Source organism: Bos indicus, chromosome 15 (assembly GCF_029378745.1).
Source record: "Bos indicus isolate NIAB-ARS_2022 breed Sahiwal x Tharparkar chromosome 15, NIAB-ARS_B.indTharparkar_mat_pri_1.0, whole genome shotgun sequence".
Taxonomy (NCBI): Eukaryota; Metazoa; Chordata; class Mammalia; order Artiodactyla; family Bovidae; genus Bos; species Bos indicus.
Window position 1 is genome coordinate 66,416,756 of NC_091774.1, and position 17,974 is coordinate 66,434,729.

The window sequence follows — 17,974 nt, forward strand, 5'->3', positions numbered from 1 at the left end:
TCCCACGTCCTGGGTACCAGGCCTAGCGAAACCCAAGCGGCCGAAACACATGAGTGGCCACGGCCGAAATACAGCCCAGCTGCGCACCTCCCTTGCCTCGGCCCGAATAAATCTCCGGCCTTCAATTATTCATCGGGATTAATATTAATGCAGCTCCCTGGGGCGGCGGGAGGGTACGGGATTGGGGGCGGGGGGGCTGTAGGTGTTTTTTTTTTTTTTTTTTTAAGCCAAGGGAGGTCGGCCTCGGGGGCGCTGGTGGTGAAGAAGTGGAGAGATGGTGAGGCAAGTAGCGGGGACGGGTTTCCACCCACTCCACTCTGCTCAGAGTCGGCTTCTGTGCCCCGGGGGCGGCGTGCGGAGACAGATGGGCTCGGTCAAGGGAGGGTCCGAGCCTCCCCGCCGGCTTTGCATAATAATGGCAAAATCCGTGCAGATTTTATTATCTCTGGGAAGAGGCAGACACCTACTGCTCCACCACCTGCCGACGTAGCGGCCACTGGGGAGGGCACGCCTCATTTTGCTCTTCCAAGAAATGGAGCCAAAACAATCCCCTTTGCAGGGCCGCGGTGAGAATTAAACAGACTCTCTTGATTTCCAGAGTGGCAACTCGCCCGAGAGATGTCCGCGGTGCAAACCTGCCCCTTGGAACTTGCCAGATTTCTCCCGGCGGGGTCTGGGACGCGGGTACTGCCCTCAGTCGCCGCATGCCTGGCCTGGTTCCTGGCGCTCTCCAGCCCGATGGTTGTGCTGACACCTTTCCGAAGACCGAATGCAGCTGGCCACGTAGAAACTCGGGAGTTCCTCTCGGGGACCGTGCCAGGGGAGCTGGAGCTCCAGCAGGGCGGCTTCGTGGTTAAATGCCTGACGCTGATATCTGAAAGCTTGAGTTCTTCACCTTCCAGTGGGATAATCTGGGAGGAAATTCCTCAACTCTTCCTCACTCCTTCCGCAAAACGGGAGTACCATTCCCAACCGCACAGAGCGAAGAGATCTAAATGAAATTAAAAGACACTCAGAGTTCTTAAACTAGAGTCTGGCACCCAGTAAACCTTCAAAAAGTGTTCAGTTTAATCTAAGCGTCCTTGGAGGATAGTTTTCTGAGCACGATATCCAAGAGGGAATAGGCAGATGAGGGAAATAACAAGAAAAAGAGGAAAGAACTAAATAGAAGGTTTTTAAACGTTTCTGTGCACCTCCCTTCTCCAAATCTGAATTCGAACATCTTCCTTCATCCAAAGCTTCCCCCATCTCGTCCCTTCCCTCTCTCTCTCTTTCCTGCAAGCCCCCGTTAGATTAACCAGACCTATATCTTATCTATCATAGGACCCCTCATAGCACCTCTAATTTTCTTTTTTAAAAATTTAGTTGCGATTTATAATCATTTGTAGATGAAAAACGACCTTCCTGAGCCTCCGTGTCGTGTTTGGTTCTCCCCTTTGAGTCCCGTCAAGAGTGGACGTGTGACTTTGTATGTGAGGTTTTCAGGTGCATATCTGTACAGTCTCATTTTCTCTTTATAATTTAAAGGTTTTACTGCCCTTTCTTCTGAGGTGGCAGCTGGAGAACAACACCTCGGGCATCTCCCTAGATGTTCGTGCTCCCAGCACACTACCACACCCCCTTTACAAGCAGCACGGAGGAACTCCTCTGTCTGAATCCCTCAGTACCTGCATGCAGGTGAGGAGCACTGAGCCACACCATTCCTCAGCTCTCACTGCCAAGGGCAATACAGCTGGTGGCACAGAAACACAGAGCAAGTAAAAGGACAGAGAAAGGGGGATGGTGTTGATTTTACACATTAAACCATCTGATCAAAAGCAGTCTTAATTATATTTTCAGCATTCAGGATCAGAGAGAATTCTGGTGGGTCAACAAGCATGGCCAGGTTCCATGGGAGAAGTGGCTCCACTTTGCACCTTCCCTGCAAGCGGCTTTGTTCGGGAACCTTCACATCTCATGCTACAATGAGAGACATTTGCATTCAGCTGCCCTTGGAGATGAGGCCTATTAAATCGTGTGGAACATGCCGCAGATAATTCTGGATAATAATCATTAGCTAGAAGGAACCGATTCTTTTTCCTCGCTCCAGAGGGCCCTGCCAACATCCCCACTAATTCTTCAATTTTTTAGCAGCAAATTGGAGCAGTGCTTTCCCATATTGACTACTGATTAAAATGTACTGAGAGAGCTTTTGACAAACAATAATGCTCAGGCCACCTACCAGAGATTTGGAGCAGGGTCCTGACTCAGTTTTTGGTCTTTCTCTTTAACTTCCTCAGGTGATTTATCCTACTCCAGCCAGCATCAGGAACCACTGGACTAGAGATGGTTCAACAAGATGAAAAGGGGTCCAGAAACATGGCCCTGAGGAGCACTTGAAGTGAGTTGGTGTGTTTAGTCTTTTGGGGGTATGGGGAGAGGAAGAAAGATCCCGGCTGACTCTCTTCTCATCAAACACAGGGCATGTAAAAATCTATTCAGGCAAACGTGTGTGCTGTTGTGGACAACTAACACGAAAAGCTATCAAACATGGAGTTTAATTCTCAGTTTGCACATACATGGAACACTGGAGGGTAAGCCAGGCTCTCTCTGCCCCAGTCCTGGATCTAAACTCAGAGCTAAGTGAGGCAGAAACACTTTCAATACTGCCCCTGGCGTCAGTAAGACTGTATAGTCTTAGACTGGGCACTTTAGGTGTTCAGCTTTCTCATCTGAAAACCAGAGAACATAATAGTTCCACCTCATAGTTGCCATGAGGTTAAACCGGATAACTAACATGGAGGAAACGCTTAGCTCTGAAGCCGGCACACCCTGAATGATCAGCAAAGGGTCATCTCAGACATATGGAAGCAGCAGCATGCACCCCATTTAATTTCCCACTGAGCCCACTTTAAAATCTAGCCTCCCCTAAAACCATCTAAAGTGTGACCCCATTAACTCCTTTCTGTCTTCACAGCAAACTACAAATCTCCCAGCCAACATTAAGTCGATAAAGCTCTGATGTGAGAACAGAACGAGGTCAACCCTATAAGCCAGCAGGAACACTTTAGAATTTTCTAGCATCTCTCAATCTCTTCTAGGGATTCCATGGTTATAGCAGAAGCAGAAGGGGTGGGATGCTCTGACATTTGCATGTAGATTCACCTTTCTTAAGTCTCACCCACAGGTTATCAAACTTGCCGTGAATAAAAACAGCTCTGCAGGACTGAATACCAAAAAATTGACTACACCATCTTGAGGGATGTTCAAGGCTAATTTGACTCTGAGGAATTATTTTTTTCTTTTTTTCTGTATTGATTGTTGACTTAAAACCTAAGTTAAGCTATGAGAAGTAACTTACCATAGTTGAACTAAGGTAGTGTTCAGGTTGAGACTTCATGGTAGTTGTATTAATAGTTTTACTCATTTACTGAGTCCTTACTGCGTGTTCCAAGTATCTTTATATATCATCTCATTCGATTCTTAAGATGTCCTTCTACAGCATATATTATTATTATTACCCCCAATTTACAGAGGAGAAAACCGAATCCAAGAGCGGTGATAGAATTTGACCAACATTACAGAGATAGTGAGTGGTTGTGTCAGTCAAGGTCTCAGCTAGGAAAAGTTGGCATATTCAAATTAGGGAAGTTGTGCAAAGTTTAATAAAGAGACAATTTAGAAGGGTAAGGGAAGGATGTGGGGAAACTCTAAGGCATAAGGCAGAGCCCACAGGTTGTAACAATGGGGCATCATTACCCACCCTAAGCCTGAACCCAAAGGACACACCGGTTCCAGCTGATGCAGACTGAGACTTTGTTGCCATGGCAACATGCTGGCAAGGGGTCTGGCAATAAATAACTTGACCCCCACTTCCCTCCTGTTCTCTTCTCCCCTGCGGGGACTCCCTGTTGACTATAGCTGGAAGCAGAGGGCAGGGGAGCACATTGGCATAACTCATATGCAGTAGTTATAGTCCAATTCTTATAGTTCAGCCTCCCGGGGAACAGTGCAGAATGGAGACAGTCAGAGAATGAACCTACAGGACCGATGGAATAAGGGGGGCCAAGACTGGTGTTTGAGTACAAGCAGTCTTTCTGCAGAATCTTGCTTTTAATCTCTCTTCTATGCAACCTATAGTAATAATAATGACATCACTATTGGAACAGTTCACCCCCATGCAACACCCTCTCCATCATGGAGGATCTTCTAGCAGAGAGGACCCAGTCAGGCCATTTGCTAGAAATGAGAAGGTGGTACGTTTAATACCATGGAACAAATCACCAGATGGCCTCAAAGGTTCCAATCCTAAATCCTATAATTCTCAGTGTTCTTCTCCAGTACTTTTAGGAGCTTAGTTGGACCAAAGAAGGGATAAAGGCTTTGCCTTCTCTTATTTATTCTTCTAAGGAATTCATTCCCTGTCTTGGTTTTCCTTTGGATCGCCTGAGATTGGTTATTGCATCTCTGATGCTGCACAGGGCGGGAGGGCGACTCCTAATATAGAAAAGAAAGAAAAAAGTCTTACACTGCTTTTCCATAAAAGGCCATTAAATAAGCCCATTTCCCCATCATGATGACAACAGAGGAGAAATGTTTCAATGTCCAGAGTTTATCAGAAGAAAGTGACCCAGAGAAACAGCAGCATGTCTGGATCTGTCTTTTGAAACTTTGGTCCGATCACTTAGGCTACAAGTTAGACACCGTGAGGTTTTTAAGAAAGAAATAAAACAGAGAGGATGTTGGAGGCCCTTTCATCAAGACAATTGAAATGAGTATGCTAATTTTTCAGAACTGTGAGCTATTTTTAGGATGAATGAAAATCATGAATGAAAATCCTTGTATAATATTCTATTTTAGAAGGTGATATTCTTGCACAGCATTGGCTCCGAAGCTGAAAGCATCGAAGAGAGACATTAGAGAAGCCTGAAACTTAACTTGAAAATGAAAAGATTGTAGAAAGAGAAGGGAGTTTAGGGTGATAACTGGTGGGAGGAAAATCTTCATAGCAGCAGCCACAGGTCATTGTCTTAAGAAAGTGACGGTGGCATCCACAGAAGTTATAACATGGCCTTCAGAATTGGCTTACCTGATAGCTCAGTTGGTAAAGAATCCACCTGCAATGCAGGAGACCCTGGTTTGATTCCTGGGTTGGAAAGATCCACTGGAGATGGGATAGGCTATCCACTCCAGTATGCTTGGGCTTCTCTTATGGCTCAACTGGTAAAGAATCCACCTTCAATGAGGGAGACTTGGGTTTGAGCCCTGGGTTGGGAATATCCCCTGGAGAAGGGAAAGGCTACCCACTCTAGTATTCTGGCCTGGAGAATTCCATGGACTATATAACCCATTGGGTCACAAAGAGTCAGACAAGACTGAGCAAATTTCACTTTCAGAATTACACTGACCTGGGAACCACTCATTTCAATCATGTTTGGAGTTGTGAGCTTCAGATGGAATCCATCTCCCCCCTTTGCATTTTGAATGAACATGAGTGAGTCACTTAACCTTCTGGGCACTGATGGGACTAGTAATGACCCCACCCGCTGTGCTTGGAGGAGAACTAAAGGAGGTGATGTCACAGTTTCTGGCATACAGTGGTGGCTATTGTCATCTTTATTATGTCAGCCTCCTGCCTGTCACGCTGTCGTCACTCTGGAGTGATAATGGCGGTAGTGCGTCAGATCCAACCACACAGTACAGCTGCAGATGAGCCTGCCTATAGTACTGTTTGTCCACTGTGGTCACTGAATAGAAGAGAAAGAGAATTACCCCTCCCACAGGTGTTCAGAGCAGTAAGATTCAAGTTAGGTTCATTCACTCTTTTCTTGTTAACACGCATTAGCAAAAAGGAAGTAAGGGAGTTCTATTTTTACCTGACTCTCTATACTGATGAGAAACGAGATGTCACTTCAGAGAAATCTCAATTCAGACTGAGAACTTGGTCTAAATATAATCCATTCTTCAGGCAGAAACCACCTCATTAAGTAGAAGGCTCAGGAAGACTGAAGCATTTGTTAGCCACACTTATTGCCTGATGAATTCTAACAGAAGGAGCGTGAATTCACTCCATTTACTCAGCACAGATGAAAGACGTAAGGACACAGGGGAAATGATGAATTGTGAGTCCCTGGTTCATCATTCCTGTGTGTCAGCATCTTCTTCTAGGAGATAACTTGAGACAAAATGTCAGGGTTGGTGCAAATTCTTTATGTCCACCATAAAAACCACACAATTTTGAATTAGAGTAACTGTCTCTTTTTTAGTAGCTTGATCCCAGTGTAAAGTAGAAATGCTTCTCAAGAGTTATTGCTGGTATTTTCATTTCTATCTCCCCCGCCCCGCCCCCATCTCTTCTAATCATGGCAAAGAATGCTGCTTATACATCTCTCACTTCGCTTTGTTCTGCTAGGATGGCATTCAGCAGGGACATCTTTATGATGGGCAAAATGATGGAGAGAGGGGTTTTTTAACCTTCAGGAGAGGATTTTGTTGCTTGACACAGCTTACTGGGGTTAAATGCTAAATGATTAGGCTAAAGGATCAAACCAAGGACCCAAGCTAGGCTTCTGTGACCCCAGAAATCCAGTGATGTTATTATGGTTCTATTTTCTATATTCACTTTTTTTTTTATGAAATAACTTGGTAATTCTGAGAGGGGCTTTGTTATCAAATCCCAAAATATTTTTCTCATAAAGTTATTTTCTTTATCAAGAGAGAGAGAGACAGCAACCATGTAACTGACTTCTTAGTTGAAGTTACAGATTCAGTGACATTTTTTTAAATCAGAGGCTAAACTATGCCTTTGGGGAATAACAGCAAATTAGGAGAGTCCCAATTCACTTGGAGGTTTTATTTATTAGCACCTACTTTTATTTGTAGCATCCTGTCCCCCTTTTGAAACAAGGATTAATAACATTCTTTCTTTCTCTTTTGTTTGGAGTTATCTTTTCCTAGAAACCATAAGTTCAGATACATAACACTGTTTTTTGTTTCCTCTGAGAATTCAATCTCTAATATTATTTGTCACCCAAGAAAGCTATTCCCTAATTTTATCTACTGACTCTTTTTTTTCTTTGTTGACAAAACCCTCTATCGTGCCTGGTCCACAAGCCTCTGGATAAACACTTGGTGAACTGGAATACAAACGTGAAGTGATCCCTAAAAACCTCAGCCATTGAGACAGTCTTCTTAAAATGCTGGGCCTCAACAGCACATCCGGCAGAGTCCTGCCAGGGAAAGCAGGTCCTCCTGCCAAGAAAAGCAAAAAGAGACCACAAATGGCTACCAAATCACTCCAAAATGTTCTCATCTTTCCAACAGCCCTAAAAAGATAAACTTCCCCAAGCCCTAGGGATCCAAAAAGTATTTCACTCAACATTTTCACAGGATACTAAAGAAAGAGTAAAAACTAAGGCAGGAGTGAAGCTATAAGTGTCTCACTTCTTTGCCTCTTGCACTGACTTTCGGTCTTTTTTTAACTCCCCTCATCCTCATTTAAGATCTTTTCTAGAACGTGATGCAATTGTGTCATTGCTGGGAGACTCAAGGTCTTCATTCATAACCAGGTTAGAAGGATAACAGAAAAACTCAAGGTCAAAGCCAAAGGCTATAAGTGATGAGTTGATGGCCTCACTAATAGTTCCTAGCGCACATTCTTGGAGTTCATGGAGTTTGACATATAGAGTGTGGTGCTCCCAGCTCCCTGGGTGGCCATACACACCAAAACTACATTTCCAGCCTCCCGTCACACCTCTCCCTTCCTCATGCTTTCCTCTGAAGCTTTACTGGGTCTCTGGAAGTTCTCTATATATGCCAAAAGCCCTTCTCTCAACATCTCTGCACATGCTCATCTCTGCCTGAAATGTTCTTCCCCTCTCCCCATCCTCCATCCAATAGTCGACCTCTTCCCAGATCAATCATCACATTCTCAGGGAGGCAAACCTTTTATCCTGCCCCATCCAGGTTAAATCAGCAACCTTTGTTCTACAATTTTACAATACTCTGTATTTTCTTCCCAGTATTCATCATGATTTCTGATTATTCATGTATTTCTGGGACTATCAGATTAAGGGCAAGCACCAAGCTTATGTTGTCCACCTTTAGTATTTCAATCCTTAACACTCAATTTTTGTGGATGGATGAATGATAGGTAGAAAAATCAATGAACTCACAATCTCTGATTGAATTCATGATGGAAGAGATTTTATAGACTAATATTCCAATCAGTTCAGTTCAGTTCAGTCACTCAGTTATGTCCGACTCTTTGCAACCCCATGAATTGCAGGCACGCCAGGCCTCCCTGTCCATCACCAACTCCCAATAGAGGAGGCAAATGTGGAAGCCCTAGTAAGTTATGAGTAGATGATGAATTTGGAGGCATGAAAATCCCAAAGAACTGTAAAGATTAATATTCAAACTCCACAGCCATAACTCCAAAAAACAACAAGTATTATGCTGGTGAGGACTCAGTGAGAGGGCTGCAAATTTCCTACTTGTCTAGCTGTACCTGATCCTTTTTATTAAGTCCATCCTGTATGCTCCTGAACTCCCACCAAACACATATATACACACACACATGCAGACAGGGAAATGTGTAAAAAACTGGTGCAAGCTCTGACACTTTTTCTTAGAAATTTATCCAGACTACTCCCACTTACAAAGTCCTATTGCTTTTTGTTTGTTTGTTTGTTTGTTTTTGACTGTTGCACACAGGATCTTTAGTTGCAGGCATATGGGATCTAGTTCCCTGACCAGGGATGAAACCTGGGCCCCCTGCACTGGGAGCACGGAGTCTTAGATGCTAGGCCACCAGGCAAGTCTCTAGTCCCATTGCTTTTTGCTCTCAACCCTGTTGGTTCTTTTAACCTGAAGTGAAGTGAAGTGAAGTGAAGTTGCTCAGTCATGTCTGACACTTTGCAACCTCATGGACTGTAGCTTACCAGGCTTCTCTGTCCATGGGATTTTCCAGGCAAGAGTACTGGAGTGGGGTGCCATTTCCTTCTCCATCTTTTAACCTGAAACCTCATTTATTTCTGCCCACCCTTTCCTGTTTTCAACCTCATTCCACAGATTGCCAAACCTCTTTCCACATGCTTGTACTTCAACAGCATTCTAAATCCTCTCCTCCTCTCTCCACCCCTATAAGGTCACTCATAACTGGTTTCTCCATCTCCAGTCTCCTCTTTGAAGAACAGCAATGAAACAGCAACCGTCGTAACGGTGGCCAGTATCTACAGAGTGCAGTAGGTCAGATGCGGTCTTGCCTGGAGAATCCCCGTGAACAGAGGTTCCTGCCAGGCTACAGTCCATGGGTCACAAAGAGTCGGACACAACTGAGAGACTGAGCACAGGGCAGATGCTGTTCTACACACTTCAGTCACAGTCATGTTAACTCCCCGAATCCCCATATCATTTCACTCCCATTTGTGGATAGAGCAACAGTAGGACCGAGATTGAATGTCATGCTCAGGGCCACAGCATGTAAGTGACAGAGCTGGGAACTTGAACTCAGGCTGGGTCTTTTAACCATTGCCTCTATCTAGCATAGCCAGCCTGATGGGTCTTTCTAGAATTCCACTTCTGTCCTTTCACTCTCCTGGAGACATCAACATGGGCTTGAATGTTTGCAAATGGGCAATAAGAAGCCAAATTCTTGATCCTAGCTTTTGAGAGCTACCACCAGCTGGCCTTACCTTGACTGGTGCTGGCTGGCCAACCTGGCCTGTCACTGTAATAAAGAATTCGTGATAGGAAAGAATTGGCTCTTCCCAAACTTCCCTGGTGGCACAGTGGATAAGAACCCGCCTGCCAGTGCAGGGGACATGGGTTCGATCCCTGGTCCTGGAAGATTCTGCATGCCATGGAGCAACTAAGCCCGTGCGTCACAACTACTGAGCCTGCTCTCTGAAACCTACAAGCTGCAGCTGTAATACTGAGCCCATGCACTGCAAATACTGAAGCCCAGGTGCCTAGAGCCCATGCTCTGCAGCAAGAGAAGCCACCACAATGAGAAGCCCATGCACCAAAATGAAGAGCAGCCCCAGCTCATTGCAATTAGAGAAAAGCCTGTGCACAGCAACGAAGACCCAGTGTAGCCAAAAATAAATAAATTAATTTAAAAAAAGAGAATTGGCCCTTCTCTAAGCCAGCCCCCGCTCCATGTTTAATCCTATGTACTTTCCAAGCATTTTCTGTACTTAGAATATCCTACACTTTCTTTCCACCTACACTCAAGACTCAATTTGAAGTTCTAACTACCCTGTGAATAAAAATATTGCTTATTTGGATTGCCCCTTCCTCTCAATTCCCGCTGGAGTTTAAGTAAAATAAAGCAGTGTGGGTGACTACTCAGTAATTCTTGAAAGTCCACTTGATGTTAAACCTGGCCAATCCTAGTTGAACAAGATGGATTTATTGCTCTTCGAAATGCAAGAGAATGTACATCATCAAGCGAGTATTAGAGGGAATTCCCTGGTGGACCAGTGGTTAAGAATCCAGTTAAGAATCCACCTCCCAATGCAGGGGACCTGGGTTCCATTCCTGGTCAGGGAACTAAGATCCCACATGTCACATGACAACTAGAGAAAGCTCCCGAGCGGCAATGAAGACCCAGAACAATAAGAAAATTTAATTAAAAAATAAAAGAGTTTTAGAAAGAACTTATTCTAGGATTTGGGCTTCTATTAGGTGATTTTGAGCAAGTCCCAGGGAAGTGGGGCTTTCTTGTGGATTGGATGCTATCAGTTAAATAGAGGTAATTCTATTATTGGCTATCTTTATAAATCTTATCTAGGAGGAAGGAAAAATAGAGGTTAACACTGTAATTGGTGAAGAAGTAAAGACAGTCACTGCTCTCAACCACGAGAGGGGGACCATTTGTATTTTTTAGTTTGTATAATGACCTTGCTTTTGCCTCTTCACTGACAAGATATAAAGCAGCCTTGTGTCTGCCTTGATCCATCACAGTCACAGAAGGATCTTGACTGATACCAGCATGCTGTGAAATAATTGATCTTCTGCAGGAGAACACCATAGCTTTGAAGTGAGTGCCAGGCCAGCTCCTAGACACCAAGGCTTCACTGATAGAATGTCAGATGTTGGGGGTTGCACATGTCTAAAACAAAACAAAACAAAAAGCCACTACAAAAGAAATTAGAGCCAAACTAATCTGGATGAAACAGAAGCCTTCACCAGCTCTCCACAAAGGCATCCCCAGTCAACAACCACATTAATATTTCTTGCAATGATTTGTGATGACTTTTGTTCCTTGTCGACTTAGAGAGGGGCTGCAACTATGTTTGCAGAATCCCCTTCCCTATGTGGCTCCAGGTTAGAGTGGGCACCAGAGAACTTAACATGAGATTTTAAAAGGAGAGTAAAGCTACAGCTGTCTCCACGCTCTGGAAGTTGGTAAGAGCATCGCGCACCTTGGCAGTTCATACACAACGGTTGCCTCGTTCACCTTTCTGGGGCGGAACAGCACCCTGGCCCACAGCCCTCCCGTACCTGCTGGAAATCCTCTTCCAGCTTCTCTGAGTCTCCTGGACTAGGTGTGTGGGGGTGCAGGTCACTCAAATCATTGAGGTTGGGGACAGCAGAGACAGACATGACTTTCGATGTTTTGTGGATTCCAGCTCATTCTTGCTCTTCCAGTTTCACATCTAACTTTCCTTCACAACTGCTGGCCACTTGAATTCAAGTCCAACACTGGATGCAAAGGCCACAACCTCAAGGAGACTTTGCCACCAGTCCCCATAATTGTCTGTGGTCATTGTAATCCCTTATGCTACATGGACCTTATAAGTTCTGAAAAATCCCTGACTGATACGCACTCCAGACTTCCAGCTAAGAAGAGATCCCTCATCCTTGGCATTCTATCCCTAGGATGTAAGGACCACATGACAAAGAGAGACAGATAAGATTCCTCCAGTGCCAGGTATGGTCCAGGGACAGGCTTGTATCTGACTCCCTCGTCCTGATTAGCGTGGTTGAGTGCTCGTAGTGAGAGCAGTTCTGGGGCAGGAAGATCTAGGGAGAGTGGCAAGTGGCCATGAGGATATTATTAACTAAGCAGCCACAGGCGGTGTCACCCGGCCTGGGGGCCAGACTCAGCTTCTAAAGGGAACAAAGTCATAGCAGAGATGATGTATCGAGAACCAAATCTGAGCGGTGAGGCAAAGATAGAAAATGACACTAAAGAGTAAACAGAGTGTCAAGAAACTAGGGAACGTGTTAATGCAGGGGAGGAGTCAGACCAGCGTGAAAGAATGGAAGGTGTAAGCATGGACGCCCAGGTGAGAAGTGGTGGATATGAAGGCTTTGTGGAGCTGTGCCCAGCTGGACAGCCCTGCCCCTGCCAGGGTTTAAAGGCACTGAGCTGTGTATCAGGTACTACATTCACTGCTTTACACAGTAGCTCACTGAACCGTCACAGCTACCGCAAAAGACAGACTTCAGCATGCCAACCTAATAAATGACGAACTGACGCAGGTGACATTAGGTGACCTGCCCAAGATCACTCAAAATAAGTAGAAAGAGAGGAATTTAGATCTTTTTGATCTGACTACCATTACACCTCTTGAGATCTAAACTTTCTAGGCTTAAAAACAGCAAGGAAAAAACCTTTTGAGTAACCTGATAAATGTTTGTCAAATCCAACAGTCCAGCTTAACCTATTACATGTTGGATGGTTGTTCCTCAGAAGTCGATAACCAATACATTGCTCTCAGATTAAACCGAGAGGATGGAGGGAGTGATTGAAAGGCGGGGGGTGAGGAGCCTGACTTATGGAAAGCCTCAAGGAAGCCTAACCAAGAGAGAAAGTACCAGAAATTCTCTGCTGGCTCAGGGAATGATGCAAAGACACAGAGATGGGAATGCAGGTTGGGGGACAGATGTGGCATCCTGCCTTGGGGCTAAAGTTCTTGGGGTCGAAGTTCTCACTGATAAGGGAGGGAAGAGTTTCTGTTGGGGTCTGTAGGATGGGACTGTCCCCAGGCATCCTGCACCAACCTTGGGCTTTCAGGCCTCAGGAGGTACAGAAAAGACCTAGATGTTCCACAACATCTAGGTTCCACAAAAGACCTAGATGTTCCATGGGAGGAAGAGGAGGTCAGTGAAAGGTCAGCTGGGGAGCCTCCCAAGAAGGCTGCCACTGTGGCCAGGAGGCTGAGTAACCCTAACAAACCAGTGTCAAGACAGAGTCCCCCTGGATCTCAGGAGTATCAGTGCAAGCCAGACCCAAAGAGCAGCCAAGTGAGCGCAGAGGACCGCAGAGTCCCAGGGAAGCAGAGAACTCCGCACAAGTTACACTCGTTACAGACCTGAGCACCAATGTCCCCCAGACGCCCAGGAATGAGAAAGTAATACCACACACACCCAAGAGCCTGCAGAAACTCAGGAGTCCTCCAGTGTCCCAGGGCTCAAAGTCACTTACGCCTCCATGGCACCATCTGGGACAGGGAGGAATCTGGTGAAAGCTGGGGAGAAAGGATAAGACAGTGAGTCACCCCAAAAAGAGAATGTTCCTGAAAAGACCCCTTCAGGGACTGGATTGCATTCTTTTCTTCTTTTTCCTCTGCTATGCAGTGGGAGTCAGGCGTGGGGCTGGAAAGGAAAGTTGTGTAAGTTATAGAGAAGAATGAAGTAGCGGGTTCTTGGCATATCTCAATCAAGTGTGAATAAATAGGTGATTCCAATTCAGATGCTATGAAAATACGTCCTAGAGATTTCTGGAGATTTAAACCAGGGTCTTGTGCTTGAATGTAGAACATGAGAACCAGAGGGGACACTAGAAATTGTCAAGTCCCTGGTATTTTCCTCTGCTTGTGCCTTATCTGATGGTGCCCGTCCCCTTTCTCTCCTACCCCATGAACAGCAAACTGCAAGCACTGGCATTGAAAAGATGGCACTGGCTTTGCTATATGCGTTATTTGGAAATGATGATTCATTAAAAGGCTTCCCCCAGCCACCGGTCCCAACATATGTAGCTCAAAAAAGGCTGCAGGCAGGAATCAGAGCCATAGGACATGTGTTCTGTGGGTCAGAAGCCAACCCTGGTTTTATTAAAGTATGTACAGGTGACTGGGAAGGAAAAGGACCACTCTGTGATATGGCCAATGCCACAGCCAGGCTCGCTGTCTGGGGCTGGCCCATTGGTGGCTCTTTGGAAGTCAGTCTGGTTGGAGCCTTGGAAGAGACCTGATGAATCCGATCTTGACCTCCTCTTGACCAGAGCTGACCATGGCATCTGGTCCATCCCCAAAAGGCGGGAGGGGAAGCCCACTGGGTTGGTAGAATGGGGTGAATTTCTTTGCCACTTACATAGTCTCTTTGGAAGAAACTGAGTTCTTGTAAGCAGCATGGGAATCTTCCAGAGGACCCCAGCAGTCAGGGAGGCAGTGGCCTACCAGAAAGTAAGCTCAACTCGCCCTCCACTGGTTTTGAAATCAGAAGCCCGGGCACAGCGAAATTCACGGGCAGAATCCCACTCTGGGTCCATACTGCCCTGGCTGACATGTACACGGACGGCTGCACAGAAACACTCCTCCCTGGGCCTGTGGCTCACTTCATGTTTCTCTCGATCCAGTCTTTAAAAGGCAGCACTTTGGTGAAGGCTGTGGAGAGGCTGTGGCTGCACGTCTTGTCATAGCTCCAGCTGACCAGCCCCACCAGGTGCCAGCGGGGCTCCGGGGATGCCCGGCCCGGGAAGGACACAGCCGCGATGCCCCCTGTCTCAGCTGTGCAGATGTCAGAAGGGGCCGTGGGGTCCCGGCCGGCACAGAACATGCTGTCCGTGACACTCACCGGGATCCCCTGCGCCTCGTGCTGCTCCTCACACAGCAGCGAGTCCGCCACCCTCACCACCCCCGAGCGCAGCGTGTCATCCTTGTAGCCGGGGCTCCTGGAGTCCGCCAGGACGTTCCAGCCAGCCACGGTGATGCGGGACTCCTGGAAGGAGGTGCTGAGATCCCGAGGGGCCGCCAGGCAGATGGGCTGGACGCGGGTGCTCATGCGAGCCTTGTCCAGGAGCTTCAGGATGGCAATATCCATATCCAGCAGGATGGGGTCGTAGTTGGGATGGAGGATGATTGCAGAAATCTACGAAGGTAAAGAGAATGGATAGCAGTGGTGAGTGGCCGACTCCACGGTGACGGCAACAGGCAAGCCCCGGGCTAAATTATTGAGAGAAAATGTCTGAGAGCCAGCTGCAATTATTCGGATACACTTCACTCAATGGATCACAGAAAGCAATTGCTCTGTTTCCAGGGTCGCAAACTGAAATGCCTACCAGGGCTGGCAGGTGGTTTTTAAATAAGTGGAGTGGACATGCGAGGCTTCGAAGGACGGGGGTGCATACCCCAGGGAAAGAGGCACACCACTCTGCTCAGCTGACCACTGCCATGCAGAGATGCTCATTTTGCCAGAGAGTAGACTCCAGACCTCTGGCTGAAACCTCTTGGTTTTTAAATGCTGGCTGCTGCTGCTGCTAAGTTGCTTCAGTCGTGTCCGACTCTGTGCAACCCCATAGATGGCAGCCCACCAGGCTCTGCCGTCCCTGGGTTTCTCCAGGCAAGAACACTAGAATGAGTTGCCATTTCCTTCTCCAATGCATAAAAGTGAAAAGTGAAAGTGAAGTTGCTCAGTCATGTCCGACTCTTAGCAACCCCATGGACTGCAGCTTACCAGGCTCCTCTGTCCATGGGATTTCCAGGCAAGAGTACTGGAGTGGGGTGCCTTTGCCTTCTCTGAATGTTGGGAAATAACTGATTAAAAAAATATACAGTAGCACTACCAAAACACAAACTTCTACAGGCTACCAGGTGGCAGCCTCTGGTCCACTGTAAACATTTCATTTACCGTCAAGCCAGTAAGTTAGAGCTACACCTAGGATGGTCCACGGGACTTTTCCACCAAGCCTCCCCTGATTATCCCCATTCTTGCTCATCACCCTCTTTGATGGGGCCCCCTGGAGCTTAAATCTATGATACGCTATAACATTTTTATAGACTTGTTCTATATCTGAGCTCATTTACCCAGGGATTCTATTGTGCTGGATTAGTCACAATATACTGGTCTGTCTCATCCCCTAGCCTGTGGACTCTTCAGGGCAAAAATCATGCCTTGTTCAGTTCTGTGTGTATTCCCAATGAATGGCATGCTGTGGGAGCTCAACAATGGATGGATGGATGGACAGGTGGATGAGCTAGATTGCATGAGAGGGTGGATGGTACAGAAGGAGGGAGGTAGGTAGGGAAAGAAAATAATATTAGAAATTTATTGAGTCTCTATGTCCTCACAGTCTACCTAGCACCATGTCCTAAACATAATAGGTGGTTGGTTACCTTTCAATGACCCCAATGATAGAAGATATTTTTTATTATCTTATTTAAAAAAATTTTTTTTTGGGGGGAAAGACTGCATAGTCTTTCTAGATGCCCCTTTCTAGTATCTGCCAATCATGAAAGATTAGGCTTCTAGGTGGCACAGTTGGTAAAGAATCTGCTTGCCAATGCAGGAGATGCAAAAGACAGGGGTTCAATCTCTGGGTCAGGAAGATCCCTTGCAGGAGGGCAGGGCAACCCACTCCAGTCTGCTTGCCTGGAGAATTCCATGGACAGAGGTACCTGGTGGACTACAGTCCATGGGGTTGCAAAGAGTCTGACAGTACTGAGCAACTGAGAATGCATGTGCCTAATCTTTCCAGGCTCTGGACTGGATGTCAAGGTGACAGACTGACAGAATAACTGCTCGCCCGGTGCTGGGAGCTGCCGAGAAATAAACCAGACTTCTAGTCTGCAGCCCTGTCTCACCCGCAAGCTCTGGATGCTCTTCTCATCCCGGTCGTCATCCCTGTAGAATTTCCCCAGGACGACTTTGAGGTCTGCCGTCTTGATCACGGTGACCCTGCCCAGGTCAGTGACGCAGTGGGCAGCCACCACCACGGTGCGCTCGTTGACCAGGGCACCACTGCACACCAGAAACCAGGCGTCCTTGTGCAGACCACCCCCGTGCACCCCGCCGGCCCTCCTGTAGATGGCAGCCTGCCACGGCCAGCGCGTGCCCTGGGTCTTCGGAGCAGAGACGTTCTCGGTTTTCCCACAAACTACGGAGAAAGCACCAGCTCAGTGAGATAAACTCAGACCTTCCCATCCACAGGGGAATGTGTCAATCAACCAACAGAGCATATATCTGGAAAGGTGGGCCCTACGGGTGTCAAGACCACAGAGCATCTAACCTGTTTTGTTTTTTTTCCTTTAAATACTAATCAACCACCTTAACATGCTTGACTATAAAGTCGAGGGTTATAACTGGGAGTCTTACCATCCCAGGCACTTACTGTGTAAGTTGCCTAATCTCTTAGAGCCTCAGTCTTCCTGCCTGCAAAATGGATACTGTAATCACAACTGTCTCCTAGGTTCTTGCAGAGAGTGGATGAGATGATGTATAATGTATATAAACAGATTCAAAATATCGTGACTACTGCTCTTCTCCTCTGACAAAAAAGGATGGGGTAGTAGCTTAGTATGTGCAAAAGCCCACTCCAGACATTTCCATGTATTACCTCAGTAATCATTATTACATAACCTGTAAGTAACTGATACCTCATTACTTATGAACAATAACGTAATTAATCCCATTGGGTGATCAGGATGAAAACGGGGGCTCAGGTAACCAATATGACATAACTAGAAGTTCTCTGGCACTTTTAATCCCTTCCCCACGTGGTGTTTAATGACTGTTCTGTCCCTTTTCTCCAAGTAAATATGATAAAATCATCCACAAGAAAGCATGCCCCCTCTTCCTCAAAAATTCATCTAAGATTTAATCATCTCTCCAAATAAGTTTAAGCCAAAGGAAGGAAACTCTAACTGTGGAATTTCAGACTTCACCAAGCTGGGGGAAAGTATTAGAGGACTATTCTTTTGGACCAGGATTTTTTCCCCAGAAGTCTTCAACAGGGTCAGGGGCTTTTCATAGGCAGCCATGAGAG

General features: G+C 46.3%; 1 protein-coding gene across 1 annotated transcript in view; it reads right to left on the reverse strand.

Moving 5' to 3' along the window:
- Positions 1-14,010: 14,010 nt before the first annotated feature.
- The window catches only part of PAMR1 (peptidase domain containing associated with muscle regeneration 1), a 79,323-nt gene continuing 75,359 nt past the window's right edge, over positions 14,011-17,974 (reverse strand). The window contains exons 10-11 of the mRNA XM_019975723.2: positions 16,794-17,086; positions 14,011-15,081 (exon numbers count right to left, since the gene is read on the reverse strand). Of these exons, the coding sequence (XP_019831282.1) occupies positions 14,545-15,081; positions 16,794-17,086 (830 nt within the window). The 3' untranslated portion in view covers positions 14,011-14,544. The remainder of the gene's footprint in view (positions 15,082-16,793; positions 17,087-17,974) is intronic.